This window comes from Schistocerca americana, chromosome 1, assembly GCF_021461395.2.
Source record: "Schistocerca americana isolate TAMUIC-IGC-003095 chromosome 1, iqSchAmer2.1, whole genome shotgun sequence".
Classification (NCBI taxonomy): domain Eukaryota; kingdom Metazoa; phylum Arthropoda; class Insecta; order Orthoptera; family Acrididae; genus Schistocerca; species Schistocerca americana.
The window spans coordinates 512396437-512415936 of NC_060119.1; the positions used below are offsets into that span (position 1 = coordinate 512396437).

The window sequence follows — 19500 nt, forward strand, 5'->3', positions numbered from 1 at the left end:
TCTCATGCTTTCTACAAAAGCCAATAACTTGGTGTCACTTACAGAAAGGAGAAACAGAAAGGAAAGGGAAGAAATAAAGAAATCAAATGTGATTATTGATTATACTTCAAAGATGGGTGGAGTTGATTGATCTGAGCATTTTATTTCCAGTTACAGTTTTCTAATGAAAAGTCTCAAATGGTGGAGAAAACTATACTTCTGGCTGTTGGAGGTAGGACTTGTAAACAGCTATTTACTATACAAGAACCACTGTGAGAAAAACAACTTGACAATACCGTCTCACAAAGCATTCCGTAAAAGTGTTATAAGAGGATTAGTTGCTGAAGAAAGAACTCAAGGACAGAAACAAGGACGTCGTTCAACTTCTGATGACGAGGAACGGTTGAATGGAAAGTTGCACATTATCAACAAGCTTCCTGGGAACAAGCATAAGGATTGTGCAGTGTGCTCAGACAGAAAACAAGAAAGGTGGCAGGCATGAAACTGTGTATCACTGTGAAACATGCTCACGAAACCCAGCTCTCCACCCTGAAGAGTGGTTAAAAAAATACCACACAATGGAAAGTTTTGTACTGTAAAAGCTTACGTAAATATATGAATGAAAGCACACATTTTGTTTTAATGTATACCCCAATTGTTGGCCAGTGGCCACATTGTTTCCACAAAGAGATTCTCGCAAATCTCTGCGGTGCAGTGCCACCCAGGCAGCGGCGATTTAAATAAGAGCGGGCGGAGCCGCCCTGTGTCTGCCTTATGGAGTGCAAAGGGTTAAAGCCCATCTAGGCAGGTGTCCATGGGCCTGACACCAGGGCAGTGACAGGAAAATGGGGAAGTGGTCACTACCACACAGGTTGTCATGTGCTCTCCAGTGGATAGATGGGAGAAGGCCAGGACTGCAAACTGAGAGATCAATGGCCAAATATGTGCCATGTGCCACACTGAAATGTGTGGGGGCACCTATATTTAAGAGGCAGATGTCGAGTTGTGGCAGTAAATTTTCAACAACTCTGCCTCGGCAAGTAAGCACGGTGCCACCCCACAAGGTGTTATGAGCATTAAAATCTCCCAAAAGTAGGAAAGGTTTAGGGAGTTGATCAATCAGTGCAGCCAATGTGTTCAATGGTATTGCACCATCTGGAGGAAGATATACGTTGCAGACAGTTATTTCCTGTGTCACCCTTGTCCTGACAGCCACAGCTTCAAGAGGAGTTTGGAGGGGCACAGGTTCACTGCATACTGAGTTCAGGACATAGATGCAAATTCCACCGGCCACTCTATTATAGTCGCTACGGTTCCTGTAATATGCCTTATAGCCACAGAGGGCAGGGTTCTGCATTGCCAGGAAACAGGTTTCCTGGAGGGCAATGCAGAAATCAGGTGTGAAGCTTAACAGTTGCTGTAGTTCAGCCAGGCAGTGGAAAAATTGCCGCAATTCCACTGGAGGATGACGTGATGGTGAGTCTGGGAAGGCATGGAACATTCAATGAGGCAGTTTACACCTCAGGGTCACCTGCTACCACCAATTTATTTCCTGAGCAGTCTGTATCCATGGTGTCTGAGGGTCCGGCGAACTCTAGGTCCTCAGTGGACACCAGAATCTCCACCTCATCCTCAGAAGCAAAGCTTGTAGGTAGCAGCAGTGTGGGTGCCACCGCAAGTCCCTTGATCTTGGGGAGGTCTTCTTTTTGGATTTCTCTCACTGCTCCTTGGGTTTCTCTGGCTGGGACTAAGGATGATCATGAAGCCCTACCACCAGCTACTTTTGGGCACTTCAGCCACTAGCTGAACTCATCTTTCCCACTCACAGACCTGGGAAGGGAGTGACCCAAGGGACCCATTCCTAGCGAGAGGTGCCGAACAAGACTTACGGTTCTCCGGCTGAGAAGTGGGGACTGGTGTCCCCGATGGGGGGGAGGGGGGGGGGGGGGGGAGGCAGTGCTGCTCCCCAGGTGGGTGGTGTCGGAGCAACAGAGAGGGAAATGCCCTCACCATCAAGGGGGGCAGTTGGTGTCTTCCGGCTCGGAGAGCCGGCCAGAATTGACGGAAAGGATGGGGCTACAACTGCTCTCATAGTGGCGGCGTAAGAGGAGGTCATAGCCACAGGATGTAGACGCTCAAATTTCCTCTTAGCCTCAATGTAGGTCAGTCGGTCCAGGGTCTTGTATTCCACGATTTTCCTTTCGCCCTGTAAAATCCTGCAAAAATCCTGCAGTCTGGTGAGCAAGGAGAAGATGCTCTCCGCAGCTGACATAGATGGGAGGCAGGGCACATGGAGTATTGGGGTGCGATGGATGTCCACAGTCTGGACATGTGACGCTGGAAGTACAGCGGGAAGACAAATGGCCAAACTTCTAGCACTAAAAGCACTGCATAGGTGGAGGGATATATGGCTTTACATCACCTTGACCTTCTCGGGCAATGTGTCACCCTCGAAGGCCTAGATGAAGGCACCGGTGGCAAACTGATTACCCCTCGGACCCTGATGGAAGCACCAGACAAAATGAATGCATCGTCGCTCTAAGTTGGTGCGCAGCTCGTCGTCAGACTGCAAAAGAAGGTCCCTGGACCATATTTACGCTCTTATGGGGCATGATGGTAACGGATACATCCTCCAGATTGTCAGAAGCGAGTAATGCCCGTGATTGGGCAGAGGATGCTGTTTTTATCAAGACTGACCCGGACCGTATTTTGGACAAGTCCTCCAAATGGTCTACAAAAAACTGTGGCTTCACTGAAACGAAGGAGTCCCCATCAGTTCTCGTACATACGAGGTACCAGGGTGAATAAGGTTCGCTGCCATCCTTAGCCTGCCGTTCCTCCCATGATGTGACCAGGGAGGGGAATGATTTAGAGTCGCACTTCCTTGCATTGTACTAAGACTTAGAATGCTTAGAGACTGCTGGTGTTTGATCACCAACAAGTAGTGACGTGGTACGCTTCATCACGCGTCATCTGCCCCGATGCCACGCACTCTGACCAGGGGGCCTTCCCGCGGGCGCCACCCAGCTGCAACAAAGGCCACCTGGCAGGATGGCCATTCCCAGGAGTCCCAATGCCCCAGGGTGACAGGCAACTACTCCTTGGCATACATGGGGAGTTAACACTGCAGGCATCAGCAGAGTGATCTCTGTGTTGTCAGGGGGCTACAACCAACAGGGTACGTGGAGGTCCCACCACAACGGACTGGCTACCGTGCTGGATATCAGCGCAAAAACGTCCATGGTCATCGTTGGCACAGAAAGTGACACTGCATAGTGCATGGTGGAAAATGGACCCAGGGATGTGTCCTCGCCCAAGAGATGGAGAATGAGCCGGACTGCAATGCGACGATGAGAAAGTGGGCTGCAGATCTCAAGGCACGATGGACATGATGCACCATGTAAGGCACCCTTCCTCAACTGGCTCGCTCTTTGGAAAAAGTTTTGAAGAATGGAGGTCAAACCCTACAGGGGACCATCACATAAAGGCCAACACATGTGAGACCCCTTTTAGTCGTCTCTTACAACAGGCAGGAATACCCGTGAAGAGCATAAACATATAAGATGTCAGGAAAATCTACGGATTCACATCAGAAGCCTCTACGTGGAGGAGGTGGTAATTCTTATTATGAAGTTTGATAAATTTTGCAAGAAGAAAGGAAAGTTGCTGAGTTCACTTGTATTTTTATTGAGGTGCCATAACAACAGTATTATTCCAAAATTTGCTCAATTTTCTCACTTTACTGATACTAAGATGGCAAAAAGGATCAAGTAACGTGCTATTTTGGCGTTAGTATGGGAAGGAATTCATTTCACATGTCAACAGTTGGATCTGATACACAAAGAATTGTATTTCTTGCATTTAGAACTTTCTCCACATCTGTCTCCTGCATCCTGGAAGTGGGCTGAGGAACCTTCGTGGGCATATTCGGATTCTACACAGAAGAATACGAGTAAGAAACAATCTTCAAAATTTCTTCAACTTCGCCAACAACCATCCACATCCAATGACATTACTCATCGTTGGACTGTTATTAATTTGACTGACAAGAAATTGGATGATGCTACTTTGTCGGTTTTGGAAAAAGGTATAAACTTTCCACCAAGGAACTTGCCAACTGTTTATTTTATTAGCACTGTTGAAAGGGCCATTGCTCGCTTTCCTTAAGATTTGGCAGAGGAAATTAGACAGGAAGTTTCTTATCTTTGTTGTGCATTGCCATCACAAAGGAATATTTCTTCCAGTGAAAAAGACGGCCATTCGGTCATTGAGGGAAGTTAAGGATATTTTAGTTCTTCCTGCTGATAAAGGTAGTGCCACTGTTCTTTTGTCTCGTGAACTTTATTTGGCTAAAATGGCCTGTTTATTGGATGATTCTGCTTACCATAAGCTTTGGAGTGATCCTACAGACCAGATAAAGCGGAAGACCATTTCACTTATTAAGAAGAGCTCCCTGCCAAAGGACACCATCACAAAAATTTCAACCAGGGGCAGCAGTACCACACAGGCTGTATGGTTTACCGAAGGTGCATAAACCTGGAACTCCTCTTTGACCTATTGTTAGTAATTTGGGCACTCCCACTTATAATTTAGCTAAATATCTTGCATCCGTCCTTAGCCCTTACACTGGGAAATGTGAACATCATTTATCCAACTCGACTGATTTTATTCAACGGTTGAAGTCTTTATACATTGGAACATCTGAACTTTTAGTTAGTTTTGATGTGGTTTCTCTTTCTACCCATGTACCTTTGGTTGAGTCTTTGTTGTTAATTGGTCAACTTTTGGATGATAAAACTACTGAGGTGTGTCACCATGTGTTGATATCGACATTTTTTTTAATTTAATGACGCATTTTTTGAACAAACTGATGGCGTGGCTATAGGGAGTCCTCTTTCCCCTATTGTCGCCAATCTTTTTATGGAAGATTTTGAAGATATCGCACTCAGGACGGCTACTGTTCAACTTACATGTTTTTACATTGATATTTTCAGTGGGCTACTTGGAATGGAAGCTCTTAATCAGTTTTTAGATCATTAGCTGTCTTCAGTCACTTATCAAATTTTCGATGGAAATTGAAAGAGATGTCAAATTACCTTTTTTGGGTGTTCTAGTACACAAAAAAGAAAATGTAACCTTGGGACATGGCGTATACTATAAACCCACGCACACGGACTGCTATCTTCATTCTACAAGCTGTCATCCACCACATCAGCGCATCGGAGTTTTACATACATTGGTCAAATGAGTTTATGCCATTCCTGATACCAAAAATTTGACATGTAAACTGGATCATCTTAGGACTGTCTTCAAGCTCAACAGATATACCGATCATCAAATTAATCATGCATTTCAGTTTGGACCATCAAGTGAACCAGTGCCAGTTACTAGTAAATCAGTCACTTTTCTACCTTTTGCTGGAAGTATTTCTCAAAAATTTCTATAATTCTCAGGATGGGATTGTTTGGGGGAGGAGACCAGACAGCGAGATCATCGGTCTCATCAGATTAGGGAAGGACGGGGATGGAAGCCGGCCGTGCCCTTTCGAAGGAACCATCCCGGCATTTGCCTGGAGTGATTTAGGGAAATCATGGAAAACCTAAATCAGGATGGCCAGATGCGGGATTGAACCATCGTCCTCCCGAATTCGAGTCCAGTGTGCTAGCCACTGCGCCACCTCGCTCGGTATAATTCTCAGGAAAGATGGTATAAAGTGTCCTTTTGCCTTTGGCCAAGACTAGAGCTTTGTTTGTATCTGTCAAAGGTGATTTGGGATTGAGGAAGCCTGGAGGTTATAAAATTCTCTGTACTGTGGAAAGGCTTATATTGGACAGACTATTCGCAATTTTCATGACCGATGTGTGGAATATCAGCATCACGTATTTTTACTCCAGCCTGAAAAATCTGCAGTCACCGAACATTGATTCAATGGGGGGCATAACATGTCGTTTAAAAGAGACACAAATTACTGCTCCACCTCCTCATTACTGGGATTGTATGCTCAAGGAATCCATCAAAATACAATCAACTGATGACAGTATTAATAGAGATAAAGGTTTTCCTTTAAGCAAGATATGGAACCTTATTTTATCTGATATAAAACAGCAACAGTCTGCTTTTTGACCCGCTACATCTTAATTTGCGATTTATCACTTTCGCCAGTTTCTACCGCCAGTGGCGCTGCAATTCTTTGCTCCACAGGGGGCAGCTCTTTCACTTCTCGCGCAGGTGCACTGCCACTGCCTGGACCCGGGGTATAAAGGAGCCACTGTTTCTGATGTTCATTCCGTTCCGGTGTGATTGTGTGCTCAGCGATTTCACCTGAAGATGGCAATCATATCCAGCTGTGAAGAGCATAAACGTGAAAGACACTTATGTTTAACAGCTTTTCAACTTGCAATTCTTTTAAGAAACAGAGAACCCCAAATTTTTATAGCTTCACCACGTAAAGTATGGTACTAATTTTCTACACAGCACCCCAGTTGTCACAAAATGTTATTAATTTAGTTCCTGATGGTTTCATACGAATGACACCTATAGGCTACCATAACATTTATATTGGAATTATCAAGGTGTAATATGACAGCAGAGATGAGCAGACAGTTCTAGAATTTGTGGAAACTACCCATAAGGTGCTGATTCGTGATGCCAAACTTCCACTACCTTAGTAAAGCATATTTTTGTTCTGTCGTTGAAACTACAAAAACTGCATGTTTTTTTGTTGTTGCAATGAAGAACGAAAATACCCTCGGCCACACAAATGAAGAATTTACCACTATCTTATTTTAACAGAGGTCATTGTTAGCCAGATTATAGTAATATGTGAATCAGAATGCTGTGTCTTTTAATTCAAATAACTAATGGTCATTATATTTCAGAACAGTGCAAGTAGGACTGCAATGAACTGATTACTTAAGTGTGATTTATAGAACCTGTGTAGTCTGTCTTTCCAGTTGCATAGCAGATGGTAATATTTTTTATGCAATTATCTTCAGAATTAATGTAATCAAACAACAATGAACTTTGTTGTTATTGTTAGGGCTCAGCCGAAATGCTTAAAAAATAAATAAATAAATAAAAAAGAATGAGTACTTGTGCTACTTTTACCACTACACCATGAGCACCAAAAGGACTGCAACAGCTCAAGCAGAAGATGATTTTTTATTAAGACACTTCCACATCCCATGGCATTGCCAGTCTGTGCAGATGGCCAGACTTTGACTTCTGAAAGGTGGCAAATTTTGGTGTTATCAAGTGTACCACTGGCACCACTAGAAAAAACTGTCTTCTATACAAAGTGATTTGTATCATTTTATTTGTGCTCTTTTCTTTGAATTTAACTAGGCTTATTGTCTACAACAGCTGAAAGTAAGTTTTTGTGGGTTAGCACATTTTTCTGCCAACCTCTTCAATTTATCTCCAAGAAGGAGAAGGGAAGGAGGCTGAAAGGGCAGAGGAGGGTTCACTGTCATTGGTGTCCCACCATATTCTCACTGTTTATCACACTGTATATGCATTATGCACTCCTGTTTGTATTTCCTGTGTCTCTTCTTTCTGCCACGTAAAGTGCACAAAGTTGCACTCTGAGTAACCCGATCACCTTTGTGGTGAGTACATAGCATTAACCTTATTGTATGTAAGCTGTAATATGGTAACCTGCTGTTGTATATGTGTATCATTAGTGTCCTTAGTATTTCCCTTCTTCCATGAAGGGATAATAGACAATCATATCAGTGCTTGGTACTTTCAGTGAAAATAATAACTACTGTGATGTGGGGAGACTCCTCTAATCTATACAAAACACAATACATAAACAACAAAGGGAATAAAGGGTGGTTTATAAAACATGAATGTGCAGCATGTAGACAGACAATTAAGTTCAGAAATGGAAAATCTAAAATACAGATAATTAAATATCTTCTTCACTCAACAACAAAAGCTTATGCACAATTACTGCATACTAGGAAATACCTATTGTCATTTTACCTTTTGTACACAACTTTTACATCCTTCCATTCAAGAAAGCTGCTCATTTTTGGTTTTCTTGCCAAAATTGTGGTTATTAACTCTCGTGTGATCTTCTTCTTTACTTTGTCAGGGTGAGCAACATACCATTTCTGCAGTCTCAGCTTTCCTTGGCGGCTAAATAGCAACATGAACTGCATCTAAAAATGAAAAATAATAATAATAATAATAAAGCTGTATTTATTTTCCACTATGTCAATGCACTATTCTGAAAAGAGCAAGCATATTTAAAAAATAAAAAAAAGGGGGGGGGGGGGGAAATCATTTGTCATTATACAGGTTTAACAAATAACTTGACCAAAGGCACCAAAAGTAGTTCAAGATGTGCAAATTTGTCTTGAGTGCGCACTGACACTGGTAAGTTAACAGATTGATTGAAATTACTTTTTAGTTGACTTTTTACAGCTTGGGAATCAAGTTCCAACACAAATCATATCTCTGTCATGTGCCAACTGTCCACCAATGCCAGTGAGAACATCAGTTTGTTGGTAATAGTCGAGCAATGTTTGTACATGTGTAATCAAATGGTTCAAATGGCTCTGAGCACCCTGGGACTTAACTTCTGAGGTCATCAGTCCCCTATAACTTAGAACTACTTAAACCTAACTAACCTGAGGACATCACACACATCCATGCCCGAGGCAGGATTCGAACCTGCGACCATAGCGGTCGCACGGTTCCAGACTGTAGCGCCTAGAACCGCTCGGCTACTCCAGCCGGCACATGTCTAATCCATTAACTGAAAACTGCAACAGGATACAACACATTCTTCAGGTATTGGCAGCCAGTTCCATTATTTTTAGACTACACCTAAAGATTCTTGACAACCAGTGGAACAATGCTGAAATGGCACATGGCATTTATCAAATACTAACTTATTTTGGGTCAACCAAAGTTTGTGGTACCACCTACCTGCTTTTACTCATAACACAACTGCGTTGCACGGTGTGATGTTATGGAGGTGTGGCGTATTTGAAACAGATTGTTTTTGCAGAGGATGTGATGGCATTTCAATGGCAAGCTCTAGTGGGATGTTTACATTTCTAATTTGTTTGTGGGTGATGTCAGTATTTCACTGGACTCCGTGAGTGCTATTTTTGAGAATAATATTGGCCAATTTTGAGGCAGTTTGCTAATGAGCTATTTTGACACTTTCAGTTATGGGCATTTTCGGGCTCACAATTTACCAGTGCTGTGTGTTGTTTACAGTTTGAGGTTTAATTTTATATTTTGTTTTTGTTAGTTATGGATACGACAACGAAGTTCATGAGTAGGATGCAGTGTGCCACAATAAGTTGACTACAATTAAATTCCTGCAGTTATCTGGTTTAATTGCAAAGTAGGTGAAGTGTTATGTCTGAGGAGAAGGCTGCTGCATTTCAGACCAGGGCATTCAGCATATGTGACATTGCAGGCAGGAAAACATATGACATTCTGTTCAGATGGCCTCCTGATCTGAGATGTCTCCACTGGGCAGTCAATGGAATGTGTTGATGGCGTATTATTTTGTTATCACTCGATAGCATTGAAGAAACCTAACATTTTTGGAAGCTAGTAAAACTGTCCTCCCAAGAACAATATTTACATCTACATTACACTTGTGCAATACAAGTGCAGTGCACATGGTGTAAAAATACCAGCATTGCCTTTCCAGCTCACTTCCATGGGGAGCTTAGCAAAAACTGCTTATACATCACTCTATGGGCTAGAATTTCCCTCAGTTTACTGTCATAATGATTACAACATAGGAATGCTGCAAATGGCAATTTTTTTTTTTTTTTAATTCCCAGGGACGGTCAATTTTCAAAAATTTATGCGTATGTATGTAACACACACTGGGAATTTAACGACTGTGAAAACAAATCCATCATTAATCTCACAATTGCTCTGTTAATATTCCAGATGGAAACAATACTAAAAAGCGGAATATATCTCTACTAAATGACCTTTTCCACAAACCAGTTACATTTTGAATGTTTATTCCCAGGAATTTCAGGCCTGGAATTACTTTGATGACTACAAGAAAATAGTCAATGCAGCACATGTCGCTCCAGACCTTAAAGCCTATATATTCGACTTACTAAATTTGACACAGTCAACACAGTGTATAATCTTAAAACTTGGCCACATGATTCATAATTAATTTTAATCATCCAGAATGGATCCTGGTAACGTGACTTTGTATCAACAATATCTGGCAACTGCATAACAGTCTGTTACACTACTGCATACACAAATGCAAAAGTTTTGATTTTGGTTGTTTATGACTAGGATTGAGCAGCTATTGTAGGATTTTAGTTATCTTTCTGCTTACTTATGCATGTCATATTACACATGTTTATACTGAGAGCCAGCATTGTCTTTGCATTGGGCTGCATATCATTCAACACTTTTTGCATTTGTAATTGTTGTATGTACTTATTAATACAAATGTCAGAAAATGTGATGTCAAGATAAAAAAATATTATCTATTCTTTTAACATAAATTTTGTTTACTACATGACACCATCTAACTGCATCAAATGCTGGCTTGATGCCACAAACAGGTGACGAGGTGATGTGCAGAGTCGATGGCATATTTCTACTCTTTTGAGGAAACCAAATGCCTGAGTTGCTTGGGGCCCAAATTACAATAACTTCTAAGAAAAATGAAAATTAAATGGTAAAAAGTAATGTACTGAAAATTAAGTGGTAAAAGTAACTGTACATCATAAATTCATAAGATCCAGTAAATCGATAACATTTGAAAACACAGCTTGCCCCTATTCAAGGATCTGGAGTGTGGAAGGGACATTTAATGCTGTTCATACACATTGCCAGTCTGGCTGTATACGAAAGCAAACCCCACATTTGTTTGAACAAATAATGTAATACACTTGCCATTTTTCTCCGCTATGGCGAAACTTTTTTTCTATTAAGCAATGGACAAGATAAACACGAAAACATAAAATCAAAACTTCTGGATGTCAGGCAAAGATGTAATTACTTTGATAAGCTAGCAGTTCTTATCTCGACGCCTGTGGACTAAAGGTGAGTGCTACTGAACGTCATTGTTTCTGGATAAGTTTTTACATAAATTTATTACAGAACCATTTTTATTTTAACGGAAATGTGTTCTCGAAGCTTTCACAACCTATATCAGTCGCAAATGTATAATTCTATCCTTTTTTTTTACTATCGAAAAAGGTATAAACGGCCTTTTAATCATTTTAACTATTCCTGTTCACAATATGTCTGTGACTACCACATGCAGTTAATACAGCTAACATTCTAGTTGACTACTAGCCACACAATATATGAAGCCGGCAAAAATTTATCGATGTTTCCGGTTTCTCAGCTGGAGAACACTTGCATTGTAGTCACTTTTAGTTAGTTGCAAATAACGATATTTAACACTGCAAGTCACTATACATTTTACTGTCTAATGTGTTCAGTTTTTTATCCAACTTAATTTACGAGGTAAATCTCTTCTCGCAATAAAATTTGTTAGAAGTTCTGTACCTTAAAGGACCTTTAAACGTGCGCGTCCAGCAAGTTAAAAAAAGCTCCTTATCTGTATTTACTTCGTGGAACAGATTGTCATTACAATAATTTCATCAGGTATTTTCAAGCAACATTGAATTGCTACCAATGTTAAATGTTCCACATCTACATACACCACATTTAGTCGACCTTTCACTCTGTGACAGTCCACACTCCACAGATGTTCCGAATTCAGTTGCGATATAATTTTGAATCGCGTTCTCGCGAGGAACGAGCAGACGATATCTATAAAGGCAGCTCAGTCTGCAGCCCTAATTACGGAAAAGTCTGTGCATTGTTTTCTACCGTCCATTATTTTCCATGGGAAACAAATTTTTATACCAGAAAAAACTGAAATGAGTACTTCAAACGACTCTCTCCATAGTACGCTTTCCTCGTCATCAATACATTTGTCCTCCTAGTTACCACAAAGTACATCGGAGTGATAACATACAATATGCATTGATTCGTATTCCATGCCCTCCACCACTGAAGGTCAATTTATACTAGCCGTCACGTCGAAACATTCCACTATGCATTTCAAATGGTGGCTTTCCCAGAGGCCGTCAACGGACCGTCACGTCACGTCAAGGTTCCTCAGGTAGAAAATTTTGACGCTGTAGTCGTCTGCTAACATCGCAAGTTAACCCATTTTCGCCATTCGTCTTATAGTAGTAGGTTTTCTTCTTTTGTGGCTTCTCAAGATCCCTACACAAGCACCAATTTATTGGCAGACAGAGGGACCGAACAAGTCCGTGGCAGCCTACGCACGTACCAATGGACTCCACTCAGCGTTTACAGCGAAGCGCTGTTGTTGTGATTTGTTTATTTTAAGTACATTGAGTTTGCGTTTTACGAGATCCTCTTTGGTTTTACACAGAAACAAAAATTGGTGTTTGTCTTGGCTGTTTTGGAGATAACAATACGAAAAAAGACCAGACAGAGCGGTGGGCAAAGAAGGGGCTAACGCAAGGAGAATACTTCACTCCTGCTCTGTTACTTTAGGGGCTGAGAACCAATGATTTTCGCAATTATCTAAGAATGGATGAAACATGCATTTCAAACAATTCTTAACGAAAAAGAATATATTCATGAGAATGGCTGTAAGCTGCGAGGAGAGGCTGTTAGGTACGGTTTCTAGCCAATGGCAGGAGTTACGAGGAACTCAAATTCAGCCCGGTTGTATCCCTACAATTATTAATTAAAATGACTCCTGAAATCTGCAACGCAATTTATAGTTGTCTCAGGAAGTACATCATGGTAAAGCAAAATAGATAAAACAAAAGATTTTCCTCTAAACTTTATTAATTTATTCATGCATTTAGCAAGAGAGATGCCCCTGCAAGTTTAACAAACTCATTTCAGATTCGAAGAATAAAGACCAAAAATCAGCTAACATATACAACAACAGATATATAAGAAATGAAGCATTTAACAACCATTAGAACGGTAAAAAAACGATCTCACACTTCACTCTTCATAGCAGCAAGCTTAGATATACACTGGATTTTCCTAACACTTTTTACAAAAAAAAAAAGAAAGTATACTCTATGGATTAACGACAATTGAATGTCGAGATTTCGGTTTTTAGATTTTATTTCCGATGAGTATCGGAAATGACACCTAAAACCAGAAATTTAGAATGTGGACAGACGTTTATTCTATCTATGTGCCGCACGAAACCGTTACGGATTCGTTAAAAAATGAAGACGTGTTTCACTTCTTGCTTCTGTATTGCTATACTTCTCGCATGACGTATCCCACAAACATCTGCTGTCTTTAAATGTCTCCAAAAGCTGTGTCCTTAAAGTTTCGTCCACCTCGCTCCTGTCATGTATATTAGAACAGCACTTACTTCTGCATGCAGTAGCAAAGAATAACTTTTTGCTGAGTAGTTGGCATGTCAGTCAAGACAAATGTCCAGTTTGATAGTCCGCTGGTTGGTGCATATGTATGGCCCTTCAAACTTTATTTTATTATTATGCTTTGGTTTTGTGGCAAATTGCAAATGTCATGACATTTTTCTTCCGTTGAGTGTTCTTCCATAAACGAGGTCAGTTTTAAAATAGCAGAATAGAGCTGACGCCTACACTGTGTACAAATAAGACCATAAGTTAATGAGGTGAAAAAATCGGCCTTGTTGAAGGACAAAAATATAGTCGTTTATAATGTTATTAGTTTATGTGAGGAAAAAAACCAGTAATGGGTAGGATAAACAGGCTCTATTTCAATGTCTTTGAATGTACATAAATTTTTTCACTAGTAAATAAACGCCGATAATTTGCAATGTTGTTTCTTTTCTCAGCACTTTATCACACAAAATTGATCAAGAACATACGTTATGAAGCTTGCTTTGGAGATTAATAAACTTATCATTATTAGTTGCTCAATTCTGATTAGCTTAAGAAATATAGGGAGAACTGTGCATCAGAGAAATGTGGCATCAGAAAACAAGGAGACGCTCGCTGAAGGGAAAATGCATACCCCTGCTACTATCCATCTAAAAAGTATCATACTGTCAAATCACATGTACCTGTAATGTAGATCTGTATTGGCTCAGTACCTCTCATGTCAGTGTCGCTGCTACTGCTGTCTGCTGTGTCAGTGCCTTCCGCATCAGATTTTTTGCTGTTGCTGTTTCTGTGGTCATTGCTACTCTTCTCATTGGCGACGAATTGCTCTGTCCTCAGTCAAGAGTTTGTTCAAGTAGAAGACACTACTCTTTGCGTATAGGCACGTGACTGCAACATAAAGCCCACTCATCTTTCCTATTGTCTGAAACATTTCTGCCACAAATTAATTGCATCATCTAGAGTGAATGTCACACTCTTGTTCTGTGAACTTTCTTTTACTATAGTCCATACAAGTTCAACTGCGTTTTAATCTGGATGTTTGGAATGCAGGATATCAAACATCTGAAATCTTTCTTTCTTGCTTTTAATAAGAGGATACATTTCTATTTCATTAAATGGAATACCTCTTTGTGGAAGCCAGTTAAACATCTCCTCTTTCTGAGAAGAAGAGGCTGGAGATGGATTAAGTTTGATGTTATCCAGAATTATCAGTCTATAATACTGAGTCTGGTAGAGAGCAAGGGACTAATTTGCTTCTGAACCATTCCTCCAAAGTTTCAGAGTTCATATCATTCTGATAAGCAGAACAGTTAATCCCAGAATAAAAATTAATAATGTTTTTGGTTTGAACGCATTATCGCCACCAGCACATAAAATTATAGTTCAGTTTCTCTTGGAAACTGGTTGTTTCCGTTGCCACTCCAAGAGCGACGAGTGGTATGCAATGAAAGTATGGAAATCTCATCTGTGTATATAACAGGTCTCCCACTATTCCTGTAGTTCTGTATATGCAGTAAATACTGTAATTTCGCAAATATCTTTCTTTCAGTTAGTAATTTCCGCATTAAGTCCTAAATCAGTGATAATCTTTCATAGTTCCTAGATGCTGCCCAAAAAATTTACCTTTTCCTTTAAAGCTGGATGAACTTTTCTGTTGGTCATTTACAATTCATTTCGTGAACATTATGTTCCAATCATCGAACGACACATTTACCGATATCAACCATTTCAGTTTTCATATTCTCGAAGAACGTTTCTAATTTGGCGTTGTAAGTGCCCCAGATTGCTGGTCAGTCATAACATCCTCACTCACAATGCATTTCAGACGGCTTACTTATATACCCGTAGCTGCAGCGGCATATGACTAGACACTTTTCAGATTAATTGCCTGGTTTGAATCAACTTTATTCTCCACGAGTTTGTAGATGTTATACACAATAATTAGGTACATCTCGCCGACTGTATCGTGGATGGTGTCTCTTAACCTTATTTCCACAGTTCAGTACTGGGTGTAAGCGAAGTGATATGGCATGACATGGCATCTGTTGTGGATACACCCTGAGTGATGGTGATGTGACATGATGGTCCATTGACGTCTGTAGTGGATCAGCCTTTAGCTGTCAGCCAGAGACAAGACTTCTGGCACATATCTACCTTACTAAGAGACTAGCCAAGAAGCCAACCTAAGTTGCTGGTTGCCTATCCCAAGGCTGCCATGCCCATCAAAAATTTGATATTCAATTTTACGTGTGTTTATCGACCAAATTTAAAAATTTAAAATGCTATCATAATCTATTCAAAAATAGATGTTTGACACACTAAGACAGATATTATTGTTAGACACTGTGAGTTGGTCTTGAGGTAGTGTGAGTGATGGTGCACAAATATTCAGACCATATTCTTCCAGTATTTGAGAATGAGATCACTTTGCAACTTCCAACAAACTTTCCACATAATATCAAACTGTAACGAAATTTTTCTCACTGACAGCGTCACAAAATGATGAAAGGAAAAACAGTTATCGTTTACTACACTTTCGATGTTCATGCACTAGAACTTAATGCTTCAGACATGACGTTTTAATTTATTACTTCTTTACTACTAAATGAATGTGCAAGAAACATAGTTCATGAGACATAACACAATAAACATTGAGGTGCATGAAATACATGCATTTGCTTAAATAGACTGCAAGTTACCCATCTACATGTACATGATTACTCTACAATTCACAGTTAAGTGTCTGTCAGAGGGTTCATTGAACCACCTTCAAGCTATTCCTCTAACATTCCAGTCTCGAACAGTGCACAGAAAAATGAACGCTCAAATCTTTCTGTGCAAGCTTTGAATTCTTGTGCTTTATTAGCTGGGTGCCAACAAAATATTTTCATACTATGAGCAGAAATTTGATAATTCAAATATCATGAGAAGATCCTGCCACAACGAAAAAGTCTTTGTTTAAATGATTGCCACCTCAATTCACATATCATAGCTGTGGCAGTCTCTCCCCTATTTCATGATAATATACAAAAAGAGCTGTCTTTCTTAGAACTTTTTCGATGGCCTCCATCTGGTGCAGGTCCCTCTCTGCACAGCAATAGTTTTGAAGAGGGCAGTGTGATCAATAGAAGTTAAAAAAAAAAAAGATTTCATGAGAGATAAGGAAATGTACTTTATTTTCATTGCGATAATAAAATGTAACATCATCAGAAACTAATATATTTACAAATACCATCACCATTAAACCATACAGCAACAGACTCAGACTCATTTATTTTATGTGCTAGTTTTATGAGTATGAATGGTGACCTTGGAGGCAATATATTAACAATGAGTAGACTCTTCTATGGTAGTCGCATCTCTCATGGTGCAAGTGAATTATTTATTGGTCTCTGGGCTTGAGTTGAACCTGATCAGCAGGAGATTGTCAATTTATTTTTGGAGGGAAACGACTTTCATGTATGTCTTCAGAATCATGAGTGGTGTCAATACCGTTAATGGCATTTAAGGAAAAGAAAGTTTCTTCCATTGTGGTACATATATGAGTAATGCATTTGTGGATATTGGTCTTGTGTATTTGGCAAATAATGGATGTATTGTTGTCTGTTCTCACCCTGGTCATTCTTATATTACTGTATGCTTTGTTAATGGTCAAAATCTGTTTAAGTTGTGTATGGCTAAGCTGAAAAGAAAGAATAGTATTGTTGCTGAGGTGAAGTATTATCATGGATGTAGAAGCATGTACTGTTTGCAAGCTTGTGAGGGACAATTTGCCAAATGATGATGATGTATTCATTCGTGAATTACTGTCTGGTTCTTTTGAGTTTAATTGTGTTGGTAATAGTAATAATTTGGTTAACGGGATTACACTTCACTGTGCGAGTGATGAGCAAAGTGTTTTGGACGTGCCATATGAGCAGAGGATCGTTGGTAGGTGGTCGGTTGAGGTTGACAAGCCTGGCAGTTCGAAAGTAGTCTCTTTAGTAGATATGTTGCATTTTCTGAGTGTTCTGCCAAAAAATCACAGTCTTTGCTTTGCTTTCCTCACAACTTTTTCTATGTGATTATTCCAGTTTAAATTATTCGTATTGTAATCCCTAAGTATGTAGTTGAATTTACAGCCTTTAGATTTGTGTGTTTTACCATGTAACCGAAATTTAGCTCATTCCTTTTAGTATTCATGTGGATGACTCCACAATTTTCAGTATTTAGAGTCAATTATCACTTTCTGTACCATATGTATCTCTTGTGTAAATCAATTTTCAGTTGGTTTTGATCATGCGATGATTTTACAAGAAGGTAAATGACAGCATCATCTGCAGACAATCCAAGAGTGCTGTTCATATTGTCTCCTAAACCGATTGTCTGCTAAATCGATATGTACGTCAGGAACAGCAGAGGGCTTATAACACTTTTCCTTAGCAATGCCAGACATTACCTCTATTTTAGTCCATGATTTTTCCGATAGTTATTGCGACTGTGACCTTTCTGACGCAAATCATGAATCCAGTCACCCAACTGAGACGATACTCCATAGGCACACTATTCGATTAGAAATCACTTGTGAGGAACTGTGTCAAAAGCCTTCTGGAAGTCTAAAAATGTGGAAACATTTTGACATCGCCTCTGGATAGCACTCATTACTTCATGAGTATAAAGAGCTATATACGTTTCACAAGAACGATATTTTCTGAATCCACATTGGACATTTGTCAATAAATCCTTTCCTTCAAGGTAATTCATAACATTTGAACATGGTATATGTTTCAAAATCCAATTTGAGGTTGAGTCTTTAACTCAGCGGATTACTGTTATGTTCAGTCTTCGGTATTTGTGTGACTTGTGCAACTTTACAGTATTTGGATATGGATCACTTTATGTGCGAGCTGTTTATATGATTGTTAAGTATGAAACTGTGGAATCAGTTTACTCTGAGTGGAATCTGAGTGGTATATAATTTGGATGGGTGGCTTTGCCTTTATTAAGTGATTTAAGCTACTTCTAAGTTACTCATGTTGGCGACTGTTCTTAATTCCAACTCTGAAATATCTACTTCGTCTTCTTTCATGGAGGAGTTTCAGAAATCTGTGTTTAGTAACTCTGCTTTAGTTGTACAGTCATCAGTAACATCACCATTGTTATTGTGCAGTGAAGGTACCGATTGCATCTTGACATTTGTGTACTTTACATATGGTCAGATTTCGAGGTAGAGTTTCATTGCAGAAAATATTAAAAGTGTACCACATTGAAGTTCGCACTAAATTTCGAGCTTCTGTAAAAATTCGTCAATTTTGAGGCTTTTGATTTCTTTTAAATTTTGAACGGTAAATACAGAGAGTAAGTTCACGTTTTGTAGAAAATATTATATTGAACCAGAGATGGTCAAATGTGGTATCGATTGTGTAGTAGTGTAGCTGGCCAATGGCAATCACTGATTCAAGGTGTTATAGGTAATGTGTTAGAGTAACTTCAGATCGAGAGATGTATGGAAGACTCTCAAATGTAAATACATATCGTATCTGAAATGAGCTGGACATACACTTACTGGCTACAGGCAGTAATTATTCTTCTATTTGCAACATACTATGATGTTTACTAACTGTAAATTAAATCTCAAAAGAAGTTGGAATTAATTAAGGTAAACAAAGTTGTTTTGTTACTACTGCAATGTGCATATTCATAAGTGATGATTGAGACAATGCATAGCACTCACATCCAGTGATTTTGTAAAAGTAATTGTTAATGTATAATCAGTTTACTGAGTGTGTTAATTGTGAGCATTATTAATTTTCAAATAGTCAAAATATAAGTTTTGAAGTTAGTGCCATATTGTTACTTAGCTCAAGCCAATACTAGTTCTCAGATCCATGTCATTTTTGGTTAACTATTTTTCTCAAGAAGTTGTAGTCTCTGCCATATTCAATTTAATCAAAATGTATGCTAAGCAACAGCATTACACAATAGCTGTTTGCTAACTATACAATTTAAAGTACTAACCGAGAGCAGTGTGAAGAGCATTACCAATGTGCAGATAAACTTAAGAAATTTTATTATATCAGGGATAGCTTTCATTAAGCAGAGAGACCATTATTTCCAACCGATCAAGTTTTGTTTTATTACC

The 19500-nt window shown here is 39.5% G+C and overlaps 1 protein-coding gene across 2 annotated transcripts in view; it reads right to left on the reverse strand.

Moving 5' to 3' along the window:
- The window catches only part of LOC124604909 (AP-1 complex subunit sigma-2), a 64194-nt gene extending 52486 nt beyond the window's left edge, over positions 1–11708 (reverse strand). For both annotated transcript variants that reach the window (XM_047136518.1, XM_047136519.1), the window contains exons 1-2: positions 11506–11708; positions 7966–8144 (exon numbers count right to left, since the gene is read on the reverse strand). In XM_047136518.1, the coding sequence (XP_046992474.1) occupies positions 7966–8144 (179 nt within the window). In that variant the 5' untranslated portion in view covers positions 11506–11708. The remainder of the gene's footprint in view (positions 1–7965; positions 8145–11505) is intronic.
- Between the last annotated feature and the right edge of the window lie 7792 nt (positions 11709–19500).